This window comes from Morone saxatilis, unplaced genomic scaffold, assembly GCF_004916995.1.
Source record: "Morone saxatilis isolate NCDOM2014 unplaced genomic scaffold, NCSU_SB_2.0 Contig15, whole genome shotgun sequence".
NCBI lineage: Eukaryota > Metazoa > Chordata > Actinopteri > Moronidae > Morone > Morone saxatilis.
In genome coordinates, this window is record NW_023339707.1 from 12,429,306 (window position 1) to 12,448,525 (window position 19,220).

At 38.9% G+C, this 19,220-nt stretch overlaps 3 protein-coding genes across 4 annotated transcripts in view; 1 reads left to right on the top strand and 2 right to left on the bottom strand.

The window, feature by feature from the left end:
* Positions 1-9,761, top strand: part of stat6 (signal transducer and activator of transcription 6, interleukin-4 induced) — a 21,927-nt gene extending 12,166 nt beyond the window's left edge. Inside the window, exons 8-20 of the mRNA XM_035656931.1 lie at positions 630-746; positions 932-1,099; positions 1,955-2,042; positions 2,129-2,251; positions 2,560-2,652; positions 5,855-6,058; positions 6,142-6,236; positions 6,329-6,462; positions 6,865-7,014; positions 7,115-7,175; positions 7,287-7,349; positions 8,183-8,293; positions 8,409-9,761. Of these exons, the coding sequence (XP_035512824.1) occupies positions 630-746; positions 932-1,099; positions 1,955-2,042; positions 2,129-2,251; positions 2,560-2,652; positions 5,855-6,058; positions 6,142-6,236; positions 6,329-6,462; positions 6,865-7,014; positions 7,115-7,175; positions 7,287-7,349; positions 8,183-8,293; positions 8,409-8,487 (1,486 nt within the window). The 3' untranslated portion in view covers positions 8,488-9,761. The remainder of the gene's footprint in view (positions 1-629; positions 747-931; positions 1,100-1,954; positions 2,043-2,128; positions 2,252-2,559; positions 2,653-5,854; positions 6,059-6,141; positions 6,237-6,328; positions 6,463-6,864; positions 7,015-7,114; positions 7,176-7,286; positions 7,350-8,182; positions 8,294-8,408) is intronic.
* Positions 9,762-12,443: 2,682 nt separating this feature from the next.
* On the bottom strand, positions 12,444-13,790 carry mipa (major intrinsic protein of lens fiber a). Its single transcript, XM_035656969.1, has 4 exons — positions 13,431-13,790; positions 12,945-13,109; positions 12,737-12,817; positions 12,444-12,629 (listed from the first exon to the last, which is right to left on the bottom strand). Exons 1-4 carry the CDS (start codon positions 13,788-13,790, stop codon positions 12,444-12,446), a joined length of 792 nt encoding a protein of 263 aa, XP_035512862.1.
* A 3,398-nt stretch (positions 13,791-17,188) lies between these two features.
* Positions 17,189-19,220, bottom strand: part of ptges3a (prostaglandin E synthase 3a (cytosolic)) — a 4,588-nt gene continuing 2,556 nt past the window's right edge. For both annotated transcript variants that reach the window (XM_035656973.1, XM_035656975.1), the window contains one exon: positions 17,189-18,596. In XM_035656973.1, coding sequence (XP_035512866.1) covers positions 18,577-18,596 — 20 coding nt within the window. In that variant the 3' untranslated portion in view covers positions 17,189-18,576. The remainder of the gene's footprint in view (positions 18,597-19,220) is intronic.

Genomic DNA, 19,220 nt, shown 5'->3' on the forward strand with positions numbered 1-19,220 from the left:
AAGTGTGCATTTCAGCCTGTGTGTGTGTGTGTGTGTATAAAAAAAAAGAGTGAAAAAAACAATTTCCCCCTAGGGGATCAATAAAGTATATCTTCTTCTTCTTCTTCTTCTTCTTAAGCTTATCATTAAGTGCTGTACAGTGTTGTAGCCATACACTATTATAGCTTTATGGCTCTCCAAGGGTACAAACATATACATATTGATAATTATTTTCATTATTGAGTATTTTGTCATGGCCATGAGGCTGAAAGGAATTCAGATCAGATTTATTCAATCAGTCATCCTTTGTTTTAGGTTTTCAAAAGAACACTTAAAACCCCTACAAGGACATTTTCATTTTGTGGTCATTCTGGTGGCCCTTCCTTCCTTTCCTTCCATTGGCAGGCATTGAGAATAGCTAATCTTCTTGCTGATGGCTCTTTGTTTATGTAGGTCAGATAAGAGGTATCTTAAATTGAGACTGTTTAACAACCAGTTCAAAACTCCTTGTAGTATTATTAAGTAAGATTTACACCATATTGTGTGACAGGATGAATGATTACATAAACTTTTATATTTTACTGGCTTTTGGTATTTGTGCTTTGACTTTTACTTGCTCCCTCATTGTCTTTACATATTTTCTCTATTAGGTGTGAGCAGCTGCTTGGGGTGAACGGGAAACTGAGGCAGGAATTGATGCTGATAGGAGAACCGATCCCAGAGCTCCAGGAAAGGCTGAGACAACTTCTGCAGGTTCTAATTCAAAGGTGGCACAGTCACAATGTTTTCTTATATATATATATATATATATTATATACAATGTTTATATATATATATATATATATAAAGTTAATTTATTTACTGCTTTACTCACAAAGAGCAACATTAATTATTTCTCTTTTAACGCAGAAATCATGTTTCTTCACTCATGTAACTATTTTTTCTCCGTTAGCTCTCTTGTAGTGGAGAAGCAGCCTCCTCAGGTCATTAAAACCCAGTCAAAGTTCTCCACTACTGTGCGATATCTGCTTGGGGAGAAAGTAGCTCCCGGAAAGCCTGTGGTGCTGAAAGCGCAAATCATTAATGAACTGCAGGCCAGGAACCTTGGCAGTGTACCTGGGTGAGTCATACAATAATGCACAATATGGAGGAGTGCACACTATCAGGGAGGATCAGTTAATTGCTTATAATGACATTTAGTCCTTTCTTTTCACCTGTAGTACAAAGAATAGAGATGTCCCCATCAAGGTTGTTTTAGCCCCGGCCGATCTGAGTCATTTTATTTTGAGTATCTTCCCGATCCGATACTTTGCACAGTGCACACTTCAAGTACATTAAAGTTATCAAAATCAATCCAATGTAGGCCTACATGCTTGACCCTCCAAGCACAGGCAACCTTGCCCACGATGAAACTCTGCAGCAGGCTGATCCTACTCTCTCTCACACACACAGAGCAATGTGGAGGAAAAAACGAGAGTTGATGATGGTTGCACCGTGCATGAGTAAAATCTGCGATACTAATCAGTTAAAAAAACATGCCTCGGTGCCAAATTTGTTCTTTTAATCATTTTGGTTATACTGTAATTAAAGGTTAAAAACAAGTAACTCACAATTTATTCCAACACAATAATTAGTTAATTATACCAGCTAGATGCAAAGGGAAACAGTCAAAGCAATCTCAAAGACCCTCCACTCAAAATGCTGTTTTTCTTCTTGTTGCAGAAAGATGTATGTGTGGCTTTTTAATGATGATTTATTGAAAAAAGACTAAGACTGGCTAAGACTGTATTATTAATTATAAAACATCTATTTTATGTAAATATAATCTTTTCAATTGTATTTGTGATGTAGCAGCCAGTGTCTTGTAAGTCTAAATTGTTAAATACATAAAACAACCAAATAACAGATAACACTTCATGATTGGTTCCATAAATGCAATTATTGTATTTATGGTTCTTTGTTTTGTTACCTTCAGTGACAATGTCGGAGAACTGATCAACAACACAGCCATCCTAGAGCACAACACATCCAGCAAGAGCACATGTGCCACCTTCAGGAATATGGTAGGTGCCCCTCTAGATGTCTCAGCCTCAATTAGATTGTCGTTTTGTCTTTTTAACAAATTTTTAAACTTATTTTGGTTTAACAGTCCATCAAGAAGATCAAGAGAGCAGACAGAAAGGGATCAGAGTCTGTGACAGAGGAGAAGTTTGCTCTTCTGTTCTCAGCAGAGATCACGATCACAGGCTGTGACACTCCCTACAGGATACAGGTTTGACATTATTCATTGTCTTCCTGTTCTTTAAATGGTCCTGACATCCTGTTGCTTAATGAAATGAGATCTTCTGGCTTCGTGATAAGGATGTGATAACATTCAACACAGTTGCTTTCTGTTCTATAATATTTGTCAGCACCTGATTTGTAAAACGGCTATAGTAGAGATTGAGCTGAAAACAATGTGGTTATACACATGATTTAAATTTTTGGAACTATTAAACATTATTTAAATTGTATTCACAGTATATTTCCTTAGTGGGAATAGGGCTGTCAACAAGCTTAAAATGATGTCGTTGATTATAGATGATCTCGTTGCCGGTGGTGGTCATTGTTCACGGTAGTCAAGACAACAACGCTCTGGCCACCATCATATGGGACTGTGCTTTTTCTGAACCAGTAAGTGTCAAATTATTATTTTGTTTTGCTATGCTATTGCTTTTATGACTATGAATGATGCAGTTTGTAACTCTACTTTAGTAATGCCAACTCATGTGGAATAGATTATTGTGTGAATGTAGACTATGCACAGTGTTAATGTTTGGGGCCTAGGCTCTGAGTTCTTTACTCCCTACAAGGAAACAGCAAGCTCAGCACAGCTGGGGAGGGAGGGGGTGATGATAATAACTTCTCACCATAAGGGAACAGGGGCTTTACACAGGTGATTTTTGGGGTGGAGGTGGGGCTTATGAAATACAATATGAACAGCAGTGGCACACAGAGGTACATTACCATGATAGCAGGGGTGCATTGTATATAGTATATCTATATGAGTGCAGTGGCAGACTCCCTGAATTAGACTGCAGGCTTCACTTCATTCATCATGAAATAAAAGCCATATAGAGGTTTACCTTCTAGAGCAGTTGTTGTTTTGATATTATTAGTGTGCAAACTATAGCATGGCTTTTGAGAGAGGGAGCTAACTTTTTATATGGGGTGTGTTCATGTGGGCCCTCAAAGAGAGGACTGACTGTGACTCTTGTTGCAAAGAAACATTCATTGCTGCAACAACTATAATAATTAGTTAATGACACATCAAACCTCCACACAGGTGTCAAAACCAAACATCACAGTTCAGACATTACTAAAGCATGGCACAGTTTACTCTGCAGAGTTGGATATATTCTGTAGTTCATCACACAAATAAGACATGGACAGGTCAAATAGCAAAACAGCCTATACACACAGACACAAATGTATGAGCATTAAATCAAAAACAGAACACACCAGGTTGCCTAGAAGGGGTCGAGTCCTGATTAACAGCGAGTTACCCATCACATACAGATGAGCACAAAGATTTCTTGGTACTATTAAGACATCAAATGTGAGGGTCACTCACCAGATCTAATCTACCTAACCCGTTGAGCTAAAGTGAGTGAAGTTTATGATATTGCACTTGGTGATGGCAAGTGAGTTAATGATCAATCACCCTCATGCATGAATTATACATCAATAATATCATAAATAATAATATCAATAATTTATGTATGATCCATACTAATAAAAAGCATGACAAAAATAGCACATTATCAATATTTTAGAGACCCATTAAAAGCTCACAAATTATGTTTTCAGCAGAGCTCAAGTCTTATTAAGAGGAGCCAAGCCCCCCTTAGTTCCCCTGTAGTTTGGACCCTTAATAACTCCTTAATAATAGGTTCAATAAGCCAACTAAAAAAGAACGGTATTTCCCTCAGACTCTGAGTCTACTATATGTGAGTATGTACGGAATTGGAATCTAAAGTGTTTAACCTCATCACTTGAGGCACACACCAATCTCAGCACTGCAGCTACAGGGGACTGACCATGATGAACTCCTCCCAAACCCCCAGAGACTCACGTCAAAAGTGAGTACAGTAGAGTAGTAGTAGAGTAAAAAAAAAGTTAATAAAATTCATAAAATCAAGAAAATATCAGGAAACAAAAACGTTGACGTTTTAGACGTTGATGTGTGTATGTTGTTCTTGTTGTTGGTGTGTGTGTGTGTGTTAATGTTTTGGGCTGTGTGGTTATTCACAAAGAAAGGCTCTTTCATCCATTGCAGGGATCATATTATCTGGTGAACTGAGGTAGATACATTTCAACCCATAAACCTACTGATATGCAGCAGATAATTATAGTATCAACTTGCATATATGAAAGACAGTAATTCATGGTGTGGAACAGACCTGAAAATTCAGGGACGACAGTACGACAGAAAAAGACAGTGTAGACAGATTAACATAGGTATTTAAAAGAGGAGACATGAATTGGAAGTGTTCCAATGTTCAATAGAACAGGAGGAAATAGCAGACATTCACCAATAAAGGAATAAAGGAACAACAAGACCTTTATTTAACTTTCACCAAAGCTTTATTACAATATGTTTTTGCAGATAATGATGAATTAGATCATTACAGTGTATATTTCACAGTTTAGAGCCATGATTCAGGAAGATCTGACACAAAGCACATACCTGAGCTTAACTCTTGTTTTTTTTTGGCATTATTGGCATTATTTGATGCCTGTAAGAAATCAGTCTGGGCCCATTGCGGTTTTTTGGTATGTGCCTTAACCATTCAGCCAACTGGATTCCTCAAGCTTCTCTACTTTAAGTTGCTGCATAACATCCCTTAACCTCTGAGTGTGAATAGAGGGTTGTGGGTTTTTCAATACATGTTACCAACAGTATGTGCCAGTAGTGTTGCAAAGGTTGTAACCAAATGTTTGGCTTCACCAATGTGGCTATTCTCACCTCAGATCCCAAATGTTACGGTTGTATCAGCTGTTCAAACATATCTGATAGAGTTTTAAATATAGAGATCTATAAATGTTATAATTTAGAACATTGCCAAAACATATGAAATGCACCATTCACAGATGGTATCTGAACTAGGATACATTTTAGTACAATGTAGTATGATAAGCAGACCAGTGCATAGATTTAACACAGGACATAAACATTTTTTTAAATATTTCTTTAAAGGAATAGAGTCTCATACATGTAGCTACAGCCAGCAGACATTATGACTGGGTATAGTAGGAAACGCACAAAGAAGTGGGGTCAGTCATTCTGAAAAAAAGATTGTTGATTGTTGAGTCTCATTTTTTTGTCATCAAATACTGATGCCAAGGCAACCCAAATGGGAGCACACATTGCTGGTTTACCATTTAGCCCAATGTGCCTCAACAATCAGGCATCTTTCTCCAGAATGACTGACCTCACATTTCGTAAGCCATGTGAGGCACAATTCTCTTTTTATATTGTCATTTACAACTGCGATTGTGTAATATCTGCTGTGAAAAAGGTCTATTGATTTTTTTGATAAAGACTGTGTGCCAGATAACAGTCACGTTTATCTCTGTGTGGATGGGTTCCTGTTTGTCTCTCTTTATTCATCAAACCAAGTGGAAATCGTCGGATTTGGTCTGTATGAAACAAATAGAAATTAAAATCCCTAACCACTCAAACAGAATTAACAATGTCTACAATAAACATTCATGATGCTTGTGTATTTGTGCTTTGTTTTTCTCTTCCCAGTTTTTTTCTCTCTTCCCCTGACATTATTGTAAATGCATATTAGTGTTTTTGCCTCATCTGGCTCTTTGTTGTTGTCATTAGGACAGAGTGCCGTTTGTGGTGCCTGAGCGCGTGCCCTGGAGGATGATGTACAGCACTCTCAACAGTAAATTTACCGCTGAGGTCCAGACAAATCACAATCTGGACCAGTACAACCAGCACTTCTTGGCCCAGAAGATATTCGACAAGCCTGACTTTGCTGACGACTTCAGCAACATAATGGTTTCTTGGGCACAGTTCAATAAGGTACGCAGAGGTGTATGTTGTCTCACGCAGACTCACACGGGCTGGCATATACTCAAATCTCACAGTGCCTTTCCATCTTACAGGAAGTTCTCCCGGGTCGACCGTTCACTTTCTGGCAGTGGTTTGAGGGAGTGATGGACCTGACCAAGAAGCACCTGAAGACCTACTGGAGCCAAGGGTAAGGAGACTCCACCTCTATTTCCATAATAAATATTAGCAACCTGCTACAGTCTGTTAACAATGAGTGTTTGTAATGTTTTGCTCCACTAGGCTGATATTTGGTTTCATTGGGAAGCAGCATCTACACTTGATTCTCAAAGACAGGCCCAATGGGACGTTTTTGCTTCGCTTTAGTGACTCTGAGATCGGAGGCATCACCATTGCATATGTGTCTGCTTCTGAGAGTAAGTGCTGATGTAAACCCAGTTTGAGTTTGATTGTGTATATTTTATTTTATTATAGCTCTCTGTAGTTGTCATTATGGCTGTAGCCACAGAATGTCATGGCGGTGGCTGTTGCTGTATCTGTGCTTGTGGCTTTGCTTTGGTTATGGCTATGGCTGTGAAACATTAGTTTAGAATGGGTGTGACACTAACTACATGCAGGGGATGTGTGTGCGTGCGCAGTGAATAGTCCTGGCTGAGCAATGTATTAAAGCTACAGTATTCCTGAACTCCAGTAGAGTATTGATAACACATCTTTCATATCTGATATAAGCGCCACAGGTTAAAGTACTACTACTAATAATGATCATAATGATCACAGTTAAACAGTATGCCACTCTTTAAAAAAAAAAAAAATCCTAGATGGGGGACAGAAAATCCAGAACATCCAGCCCTTCACCAAGAGAGATCTTGAGATACGTAGCCTTGGTGACCGCATCCGGGACATCAGCCACATTACACACCTGTATCCTGAATATCCGAAACACGAAGTTTTCAAAGGATTCTACTCAGGTAAGGGTCTTCATGCACAGAGTCTGCTTTATGTTGTTAAGTTCAAGTGAGAACAGACAGCTAATAGAAGTATTGTTTTTTCTGCTTTTGTGTGAAACAGAGCCTCAAGCGTCACCCATCGGGGGTTATATCCCTGTGTCTCTTCAGACTAAAGTTGGCACGTAAGGAACTATTTGTGCAAATAAACCATAAAATTTGATGCATTTAAAGTCAAGTCGTATTTAGAAAAATGACACGTGGAACATGTCCTGTTTGTGTGTGTGTATGTGCAGTGAACCTGGCTCAGCCACACACGCTGCTGCTAGTATGCAACCGCACACTGATGGTTTCTCTCGGTAAGTGTCACATTTCTCTCTTTCACTGTATTTCCATACCACCCAGCTCACTTCCTGTCATTAGCCCTTCATGAGCTAGCAACAAATCCTCTGCCACTAGCAACATTTACATGCTTCCAGGATTTCCATAGGAACCCTTGAGGTAGTCAATATAATTGTTGTCCTACCTCTGAAATAAATGCACTAAAGTATACCAGTAGTATTTTTGTTATTATTGAAAGTAAAAGCCTTTATTCTTAATCTGGCCTAATGCTCACCTATAGCACCCTAATAGATAGATAACATATTGTTCTGGTATATCTGGCAACATCCTGTATTTTGTGTATACTGTATTTCAGTATGAAACACTTGGTGTCTTAGAAGAATTTGGAATCTTGTTTAAATATATATGTTTTTTCTATAAGGGTTATGTGGCAGTAGTTGGTGGCACACTACTTTCTTCCAGTTTTACTTTATTGACATTGACTTTTGTTTACATGCAAAATTCTTCATAAACTCTTGTAAAAAAAAGAAAATACCCAAGCAAATCAAAGGCAACTCAAAATGTGTCTGAATAGCAGCTCAGCAGAATTGTTTAAATTTAAGAGCAAATCTAATTGACTTGAGTACTCTCAACTACTGCTGCCTACACAACAGGAAAACTTAATGTGATGCATATTTGTGTTGATATTTCAAACACTAAAATTATTTCACAGTGATTTCTCGACATTTAAAGGTTTATGTTCTTAGTTTCTTTGATCAAGTGATTAAAGCTTATATCTCACACTGTTACTTGTCATTAATGAATGTCTGGTTCATGTTGATAGCGCTCCTGATCCTGCTCTTTCTTTCAGGCATCCGTTTCAGCAGCAGTTCAGCCCGCAGGAGTCCATCACTCAAGATATAATGGAAACCGCATCGTCTCCTGATTTCAGTCCAAACCCTGCTGTTTTCTCTGAAACAATGTAGGTTTTTATCTTTATGTCTCTGCATGAAATCCATTGTCATGTTGTTTGCTTTTTCCAAAAATACTTTCACACAGTGCTGAGATGCCATTATGTTTGTGTGTCTGTCTTCTAGTCCCACAGATAACAACATGGATATTTTAGACATTCTCAATTTAAACCCCTCACCGAAGTTGTTTTTGGACATCGAATAGAGACCAGAGCCAAACTCGTCTGTCTGACCTTCATGTGAGAAAAGCGCCATGGTTTGTGCAGACTTTCTTCCTTCACTATCATCATCCAGTTACAGCTTCATCTACTTTCAAGTAAAAAACTTGTTGGAGACAAATTTGATTTCTCTAGGACTCAACATGTTGAGCTAGTGCTGCACGAAAGCAGGAATTAATTTTAAAAACTGAGAACAAACCAGAACGAAAAGTGTTGTCCATCGCCCATCCTTGTTATCCTGCCTTTTCTCTCGCTCTCACCTGGTGGTAGGTTTCTTTCATTGTCTGTTTATACTATACTCCATACATAATAAATGGGATTTACCATAAAGATTACAATGATTTTCCAACAACAAGCATGTATGAAAGCAAACAGAGTGATCCTCCTGGACAGCGGCTGTCAGCTACTGGAAATTATTTTTTGGGGTTATTTTGTCCTCTGTACTTGATGCATGTGTTTTAGTCATGATAAGGCAAAAATATTTGAATAGCATTTCCCTGTTGTATATAACCATTCCTTGTGATTGACAAGCCTGGCTAAGCCTCAGCAATAGTATGTTATACACTTAATCTCACAGTATGCATGGTAAATACTTGGTATAGTGATAATAACCTTTTCCATCACCATTGACTATTAAACTGTACCACACTGAAGGACACTTACAATGCAGCAGATGGCAAGAGTGGTGACGATGGTGGTGGTGGTAAATGCTTATATTATATTTGTCTACTTAAAAGACTCGATTGTGTGTATTTTCTGTTATATGTATATACTCATAAATGTTACTGGTTACATGGTATTGAGTTTTTATTTCTCTATTTTGATCCTCTAATGCATACACAAAAAGCAGGTCGTCTGTCAGTGATATGGTCTGTATCTGTCTTCAGTCTTTGAAGTGATTAAAATGAGTAATGAAAATAGATGATCAACAGTATATCAATTCTTCCTTTAGATGTAATTTTTAGAAGTCTCAAATTTAAGATAAGATAACATTAATGAGCCATTTAAATGTATTCTGTTGTTAGAGTTGTGTGGTGTGTGGAATAAAAAGCCTACCATCACTGTCAATGTTGTGCATGTAGTAATACATTTCTGTTGGATGTACCATGTTGCATGTATGTTTGCCATATGATAACTGCCATATGATAACCTTTTATATCTTGTGGATTGACTTTTAGATAAATCACTCTGAGGCTACTACTACAATCCTTGTAATCTTTCAACCGTGGTTAAAAATAAAATCTTTTTCTCAAAATATGAATATGAATTTATTTACTTATTATTACTTATGTCATTTAAATCAACTTTGTGTTTATGGCAAATTCTAGAGGAATATGTCCTACAAGCACTTGCAGAGTTCCCCTGCTGTATCACGGAAATAACCTCATCTGATTGGCAAATGTTTATGTTAATGGATCCTGGTTTCGTTCTCGTTAGTGGAGTATGTTGTATATAATTATAATAATGATATGATATAATAATTTATATTATATAATGATTGTATACATCTAAGATTTACTTCCACGAGCAATTGTAGGTCTGTCTCATCTGGAACCATCTATTTAAATCCCATATTTTATAATTTCTACAGCCAGTCTTAAAGAAAACAGACAAAAAAGGATTGGAAACATAAGAATTTTCTGATTTTTTTGACATATAAAAATAATAAATCAGTGGCATTGTGATTGGGAAGGTATGCCTGGTACCAAAAAGGCTGTCTAGTGAATGAGAGCATATTGGTGTGTAACATAATTGGCATCACTTTCATAATCCATCAGCCAAAGAGAAGACATTGCATAACTAGCATATTATATTTCCTATCCATCCAGTTTCAACAATCATGAAATGTGTTTTAAAAAAAAAAGAAAACTTTACACTGTACATCACAAAGCTTTTCCATTAGAACACAAATTCTAATTTCAACATGTCACTAAAATGTAAATTCTACTCAACCACTGCCAGGGAAATCACACTGAAAAAAAAGGTTATGTAGATGAAGCAGAAAGAGAATCAGCTTACATGCCTGGTTCAATGCGCTGGTGAAATTTGTGAAAATGCTCAACTTATCTCAGTGCCCCGTCCCCTCCCCTCCATCCCAGCAGCTTTAGATGTCCCCTCATTAGAGCAGAACAAGATGGCTGCCTCGTAAACAAAGGGAGGAGGTAGGGTGAATGAAAGAGGGATGGAAGAGAGAGGGGACACCAGGCCAATGTAGAGCTTCAACTTCAAAGTTAATTCTCTCTTGTGTAGATTGTATGAAAATAAAGGTGTACATTTATCACCCTGTACAAACACACTAAAGATTTCAGTCGCCTGACGGGTGACCTTCTTTCTTCTCCCAAAAATCAGAGAGGGGCTTGTCCAATAAAACTATCTCACTCCCAAAGAGCCACCCAGCTCAGCGTAGAAAAGAGAAGGCACCAGGTGTTTGCCAACACCAGCAACAAGCCACTACACCTCATGCACTCTTTCATTTCTAACCTCGAGTTGATGTAACAAAGATCCTTCAGTCATGTCAAACAACACAATTCAACTAGAAAACGCTTGCTCCTCATGACAGCTTGTCAGGTTTGCTTTCTTTGTTTTTCCATGGCAGACACGCAAAAGTAAAAAGCAAACCAACTATCACACACCTGTACATGAATCTGTGATAAGCGCTGCTCTCAAAGCAAAGCTCATGTCAGAAAATCATTTAAAATGTAACCCAACAAAAATACTGTTTAAGTTCTAAATGTGGCACAAACCTGCAGATTTCCCACTTATAGACCAATGGGTAACAGATTTGGTGGCAATTATACCATTGCAAGTAATTGTATCTCTGAAGACTGAGCTCAGAAAAGACCAGATAGTTTTGTGTTTTGTGTTTATTTTGATATAAATATGAATGTGTGTGCTTCACTAGCTGAGACACAAACTCTAAACTGAATGAATTTGGCTTTGACTCAAAAGCATGTTATTTTCGTTGGATATAAAAAGGGGATCACTCTAAACGTGGAATCTGTATTGCAAATGTTTTCCAGAACTTTTTCAGTATCAGTGAGGGCGTGGAAAAGGCTGCATCTTTCCCTAAATGCTTGTATGATAAAAAAAGAAGGAAGTCATGATACAGACAAAGGATTGTGGCAATGAAAAATAAAAATGATCAATTAAAACAAGCACACACGCATACACATGCACAGACATGCATGCACACTCACTCTCTGTCTCACACACAAACACACACATACAACTGAAAAAAAAGAATATGAGCCAAATAAATACTGGTAAAGTACAATACGTACATGTAATTTACCCAAAGTTCATTAAACAAAACAAAACAAAGGGCGAGATCACACTGGATCAAAATGGAAAAGCATGCAGAAGTCCACTGCTCTACTGTAGCTTCACTCCTAGCAGACTACAAAATAGGGAGAAAAACAGAGAGAGAAAGGGAAAGAAAGAGAGATAGAGAGAGAGAGAGAGAGAGAGAGAGAGAGAGAGAGAGAGAGAGGCCCCTGTCCTGAGCAGTTATAGCCACCTGGTCAGCCAGGAGTGACTGGCTCCCCACACCACAGGGCACAGGGTGCTTCCTTCAGTGGCAAGTCTTCTTCTAACCCTCCATCTTTGTCCTGCAGTCCAAGGGGGAGGAGGAGAAGGAGGAGGAGGAGGAGGAGGAGGAGGAGGAGACAGGAGGAGGAGGAGGAGGAAGGATGGGTAGAGGTGAAATCAGGCGAGATGGTGAGGGCTGTGGTTGCCCCTTCACTGTAATTCAGTAGGTCCAGTTGTGGATGCAGAACAAGGATAACAAAAGTGTTTGGGATCTGTGTTAGCATGTGTGGAGGCGTGGAGGAGGTATGTGTGCAGAAATGCTTTGTGGGCTGAGGATGGACCAGGAACTGAGGGTGAAGATTGAGGGGTGAGGGGTAAGGAATGGGGGTCAGAAAGCCAATCTTCTTCTCCAGGCTTATAGGGCCTGTGTCTTGAGCTCGATGGGCTCTCCTCTGGTCTCCTGCTGGCCCTCAGCCTCTGGGGGCCGGGTGCCCTTGAGTGTGGCGAGCCTCTCGGAGAGACCGCGCATACGGGGGAACAGCATAAAGTCATACAGCAGAGCCCCCATGGCACCACCAATCATGGGTCCCACCCAGTACACCTGAAAGAACAGAAAAAGACAAAGAGCAGAATGTGTTAGTGAGTCTGAAGGTGTCACACTATTGTGGATTGTAGTGTAAACAAGATTTACAGATGTGATCATCTTACCCAGTGGTTGACAAAATTCCTGACCAGGACAGCAGGAGCGAAGGACCTTGCTGGGTTCATTCCTGCTCCAGTGTAGTACATCTAAGTCAAAGACAGAGAGGACAGTTCAGGGTTAAGACTGTAAAAGTGTATATGATACAACGGTCAGATCTTTGTATGAACCCAGTGAGCCCATTAAAATTTCTAGATCACCCTGGTTGGTTCTTACCCCAAGAAGATGTCCCATGAGCACTGAGAAGCCAATGGCCAGGGCAGCAGAGCCCAGGCGTCCATTGCGCCTTTCATCAGTCACAGCAAAGATGCAGACGACAAGCTGCAGGGTGAGGAAGACCTCCATGGTGGTGGCCATGCCCAGGCTAATGCCTGGCTGCAGCTGAAAGAGGGGAGGGAAAAAGAAAGAGTGATGAAATGAGGTTTTATACATACATACATGTTGTAATTTTTCCCTTAAAATGACCTTAATGTCAGGTTTTAGATCTATATTGCCTTTTAGGCAGAATTGGCACTTGTGTACATTGTGTACATACAGTATGCATGTTATATGTCATTTAAAGTTAAGTATCTTCATATTAAACCTTGAGTGTATGTAAAAAAAAAACAACTGAAATGTAACATTTGTAATACAGGAGAAAGAGCCAGTCTGCTCACTTGTAGCTGTGGATGTAGAATTTCAGTGACAGGCAGGTAACCTTACCGTGTTGAGTGCTAGATTTCCCCTCATGTTGTTGGGTGTGACACCGTAGAGCACGGCAGCACCAGCAAGTGCTCCGAGACACTGGGCCACGATGTAGAAGAAGGCACGGAACAGGGACATCTGGGAGCCAATCAGGTAGGCAAAGGTAACAGCTGGGTTGATGTGTCCTCCACTGATGTGGCCGATGGACTGGATGAGGGTGGCAGCCGCCAGCCCAAAGCAGAAGGCAACATGGAGGACATTATGGGGCCCAGTGGTCCAGCGGAGGGCTGCCCCCAGCCCAAAGAATACAAAGAACATGGTGCCATAGAACTCAGCAAACACCGCCCGCCAAAAAGACATGGACCTGAACTCCCACATGGTGGCAAAAGATCAAAAAGCAACCTCTAAGCGATGGAGGGATGAAAAGTCAACAGAAAAACTAATTGACAAAAGGAGAAGCTATTTCTCCACAATAAAGACTGTGTTTTAAACCAAAAAACACAGACCAAATGACAAAAAATTTGCCCTCAAACAGAAACTGCGTCTCTAAAGCTAAATGCAACAACACGTAAACTGCTCAACATCTAACTCTCATGCAACTGTAAACAATCTGCTGCTCTGCCTTCTGAATTTCTGTCATAGAGAGCTCCTGAGTGGAGCAATACGCCAGTCTCTGTGCATCTATGTGCCAACCCTGCTGGTTGTTAGTAAAAGAACATGGATAGACAAACGTTAAGCATGTCCTGCAGACATTCAGCCTCTTTACCAGAGCAGGGGGAGCTCAGAGGCCTTTTTATAACACCCCAGGTCCACAGCAGCCCCACTGAGCCCAAGGGAGGGGCCAGAGCACAATACTACAAATCAAAACAAAATCATTTAACCCTTCTCCTGCCTCGACCCCCGTCTGTCTGCTCATTGTAGAAATGACTCTGAATCTGGAATAATGGGTTGCAAGTTTAATAATATAGGACTTTGATAATTACTTATTTAGGCAGGAAAGCTCTCAAAATACTGCAGCAAGTTAGTTTGCTTTTGAAATTTTGTGTCTTGCAGCTCAGAAATAAGTAAAACATAGAAGGCTTTTCTTATATTTCCCCACTGGAGGATGTGGACAACTAGTAACTGAGTACCACCAACAACCTGGTTGAAGCATTAATGCAAACACAGTGGTAGAAAACCCCATTCATAACACCACTGACTGAAAAGCCCCCAAGAGAAACAGCCCTGACCTTCAAACATGAAAATAGAAAAGCAGTGGGTATGTTGTGGGAAGAACCTGTGAGCTGGTAGAAGTGGAGTGCAGTGGAGTTTTGCTTGGTTTAGAATAATTTAGGTATTTTTACAAGCATATAATTCATGTCATTGCAATGTCTACCTTTCCCTCAGCTTGCTGTCATTGTTTTTCTCTGTAATGTACAATCAACAGTTTACATTCAACCTAATCATAGCTGCGATCACCAAAGCACGAGCAATTTCTCAATTTCTCCAATTGTGCTCTGAATTGGTGCAAATTAGGTTTGTGGCAGCAGAACTGATTAGGCACAGTTTTACATTGTATGCTGGGCGGGTTTGGAGGCTCAGGTTGGATAAAGCGGTGGAAAATCCACGGTTGGAGAGGAAGAGGGGAGAGCAGGCTTGGCATTGAGCTTCTGCACTGGAGCATCATGCTGACCAGGGCAGCCAGAGGGACAACCGCAGCCTTTCTGAAAGGATTATGCTGAGCTCACTGCTTTTCTCCTTTCATGCATGGAAACAAAACGCTGGCAGTAACAGTTTCTGCTGGTTTCTATGATCTGTTTGTCTTTTTTCTGTCACTGTTGAATCTGTGAGTTCCCTATTCCACGGGCCAGTGTGGCTATATATATAGTACATATGTATATCTATTTGAGCCTCTGTGCTCACTCTCCACAGAGTTGTGCTGCAATGGAAACTGCAGAAATATTGTTTTTATGTCTCAATGCATGTTGGACACTTTGGAAGTCGTCTGTGTTTTACAAATACTGTAAAGTGTAATTTCTCAAATCCATTTGCAGCTTTGTCAACCTCAAAGCTGCAGTCAACATTCAAAACATGAAATGTATGATGAACAAAATCTACCACCATCATATGATGAACACCGATGGTTGTTGCTGGAAGAAAAAACTTCAAAAAAAAATCCACTAAAAATAGTGTTGATCCTGTTGTCCTAATTCTGACAGTTTATTAGTTTGCTAGTTGGTGCCCTTCTATTGTGATGAGTATTATGTCCTTCTCATGACTCCCTCCATCAGTGGTAAGCCACCTTTTGTGGGTTTAAGCCCACAGTTTAGTTTTTACAGGGGAGGGTGTTGAAAAGGTGCTTGCATTGTGTTTTCCTGTTCCCTCAGTCCAGACTGCTGACACATACATAATAACAGGCAGCCCCTAAACATCTCACGCTGGAGTAGAAGCCTGCACTCACCAGAGTAGTGAAAACATGTGTCGCATGACACACAAGATGAAGGAATAAAACATATAGTATGAATTATAAAACAAAAAATTCAAACATCACAGAAACTAGAGATCAAGCATCTTTGGTAATAACTACTTCTGTGACAGTGAGGAAGGTTTGTACTGCTGTTTCACTGAGAAATCACACACAGACAATAATTATTACAATAAATCATTTACATTAGAAATGTAAAGCATAAAGGAATTTCAGGCTTCAATTTCCCGTTTTTGCACTCAGAATAAAAGTACAGAGAAAATGGGAATCCCCTGAAATGCCCTGTAGTGTGAGAGAGAAGTGAGAGTGGAGCGCTCATTAGCACTACACAGTGGTTACAAAGTGACATTTCACATTTTCACAGGAATAGGAAAGGTTAAAATTTGTTCAAGTCTCTTTATACAATATTCTCATGCCCATATGTGAAACTGAAAGAGCTATTAGTCACTGTAACTGTTCCTCCTTTCAACAGTGGCTATGAAGACACTCCTTCCCACACAATTCCAATGTAAGAAGCAAATTCCAAAATACCCACTAATGTGTTAACACAAGCTAATGTGAGTCTTTTTCTTGTGTGCGTGCAAAATTCCCTCTTTGGGTAACTGTTATTGCTCCGCTGCAGCTAAGCAAGGAAACGCTGTCAGGGGAAAGAGAGGAACTGTAGCTTTGGAAGATAACCACTTGATTTGTTTGACTTCTTGCCTCATTTAATCTTAAACTGAACTTTAAAATACATTTTTGCACAGAACAATGATTTTATTCCCCATCACTCACATTGGAACTGTTTACTAATTATTTTACTCTCCGTAAACCCAAACGTAGAGTGAAAGAATTATGTCAGTGTTGTTTTAAGGCCGACTTGGTGAACCTTTCCTATAAACTCTGATACTTAGACCCAGTGTTGGAGAGTAATTAAGTACATAAGACATACTTCAGTACAACTTTGAAGTACTTGTACCTGAGTATTTCTATTTTCTGCTAGTTTCTTTAATTCCAATGCATTTCAGAGGGAAATATCGTACTTACAACACTAGATTCCGATTAATAAAACATAAAATCCACACATAAATTATGTTTTGTTATACTTTAGTCCAATAATTCTAGTCTGATGATATAATAAACATTATTTTATCATATTTTGAGTACTAGTACTTGTTTAAATCTAAAGTAGTACTAGTACTTCCTCCACCACTACTGAGCTCATACTCCCACAGTACTAATAAATAATAATCTCTCAGTGTATTCTGTCTAAACTTCATTGATTAGTTTGCTTTTTTGGAACTTGGAAAAAGTGACGCTTTAATACTAGGCCTCGTATTCAATGGTCTGAAACAGTTTATTAGAAACCCAAAATCCCACAAGACAAATGCAAAAGTGTTAAACACACAAGCCTCCAAAGCATACTTCTAGTATATCTGACTGACAAACATTTATAACTGGTATTATTTAACTTTTCTAAAAATCACTTTTGTTACATTTGCTGAAACGTTTATCCTACTTTATCCTGACAGTAGTACACGAGACAAATAATCTGTGGAAAAAACAGGTTCGTCTGACCCATTTTAGCACTTCTTATTGAATTTGCAAGAACATGCCTCAGACAACAGGAAAAATAACAATCATAGCCAAGAAACATGGAAAGACACTTTAAGTTGGTGGCTTGAAGGTGATTAATTGCTGAGTCTCATGTGCATTGTCGGTACTTGCAAACATGGAAATAAGACTCAACAATCAGCTATCTTTCTCAGCTTTGATTGTTTACACAAACGCCTTTAAGAGGAAAAGGAAGAGCCAGAGGAACCGGTTTTATTCACTGATTGTGTCTCATGTACTACTGTCAAGATATAGGTAACGTTTCAGCAAATATGACAAAAAGTAATGTTTTAAATAAGTTACCTACTGCAGTTTTAAACTATTTGGGAAACTCTTAGTAGCCTACAAAGGATTTCTGCACTCACCTCTGGAAGAAAATGTATTTTTGTACTTGCTACAATGTGCAATGTTTTATACACTGGCATGGAGAAACAAACACACCTTTGCAAAGATATGACTACATGCAAACATTGTACCCCTCCAATACCATAATCTCAACACAAGTTGTAAGTTGCACAAACATATGTTTATTTTAAATGCTGAAATGTTTTAAAAAATGAAATTGTTAAATATCTGCAGATGTTGGCATACACTGGAAAACCCATTTCAAGCAGTACTCCTGCTTTTTTAAATTAACAAACAAAATAAGTGCAATTTACAATACAAACATTAAAGGGGAAATCTGTCATTAAAAAAATCTATTTTTTTTGGAAAATATGCATTTTGAATTTTTTTTCTTCATTAGAAATCACAATGTTTAATACATAACCTGACATCGCAAAAAAAAAAAAAAGAGAGAGAGAAGGTGTAAGACATCAGAACATCCCATTACAGTCATTTAAGTCAATGAACAATAACATTTTCATTTGAACATAATTGTCCATGCAGAACAGAACAGCAAAGCACAGCACTGTATGTCGCTATGGATCTCTGTGCACGTCTGTATCCAACAGTCACTCCCTGTTCACTCCCTTGAGGGATTTCACTTTGGAAACTGAGTAGAGAGATGAGGTTTCTTCTCCAACATGGCTGCCAACCATTGTCTTGTCTCTCTTCAACAGACTTATAACTCACTTTGTTTACTACTGAGGCAGCATCCATATTCATCTACTCAAGGTCAGGCATTTCTAGAAGACAGACAAAAGGAAAAATTTTATGTGTGAGTGATTAATAATTCACCTTTTAATAATAATATAAACACAAATGCACAGAAAGAATTAAGAGGTATATCTTAAGTGAGAACACTGCTATAAAGTTAGGTCCCATACACGTAGTGAAACCATATCCTAACCATTACCTAAGCATTTACAGTTTTATGGCAAAGGTTAACTACCTACTTATCTAAAAATGAAACTGAAATATTTAACAGAGCCCTTCCTAAAATGTCAGTCACCACATTAGGCGAGGTGCTGTCATCTTTTCCCAGACATTTTACATCTTATTTAAATGAGCTGTGTGTCGGATTAGCAGTGTAGTTTAAGATTACAACCCTCTCGCCTCGACAATGTGAACAGCCATATCTAGAGCCAGTGTTTGGTTTGTCCTTTCAGGGCTACTGTAGAAACATGGTGGTTCAACATAGTGGCCTCCGTAGATAAAAATGGCTCATTCAAAAAGGTAACAAGAACACAATAACTCCAATTTTCAGGTGATTATAAACTAATGGAAACATACCTATGAATATTATATTCCATTTCTGCTAATAGATCCTCCTAAATGTTACACACTGGACCTTTAACAGATCGGATGAC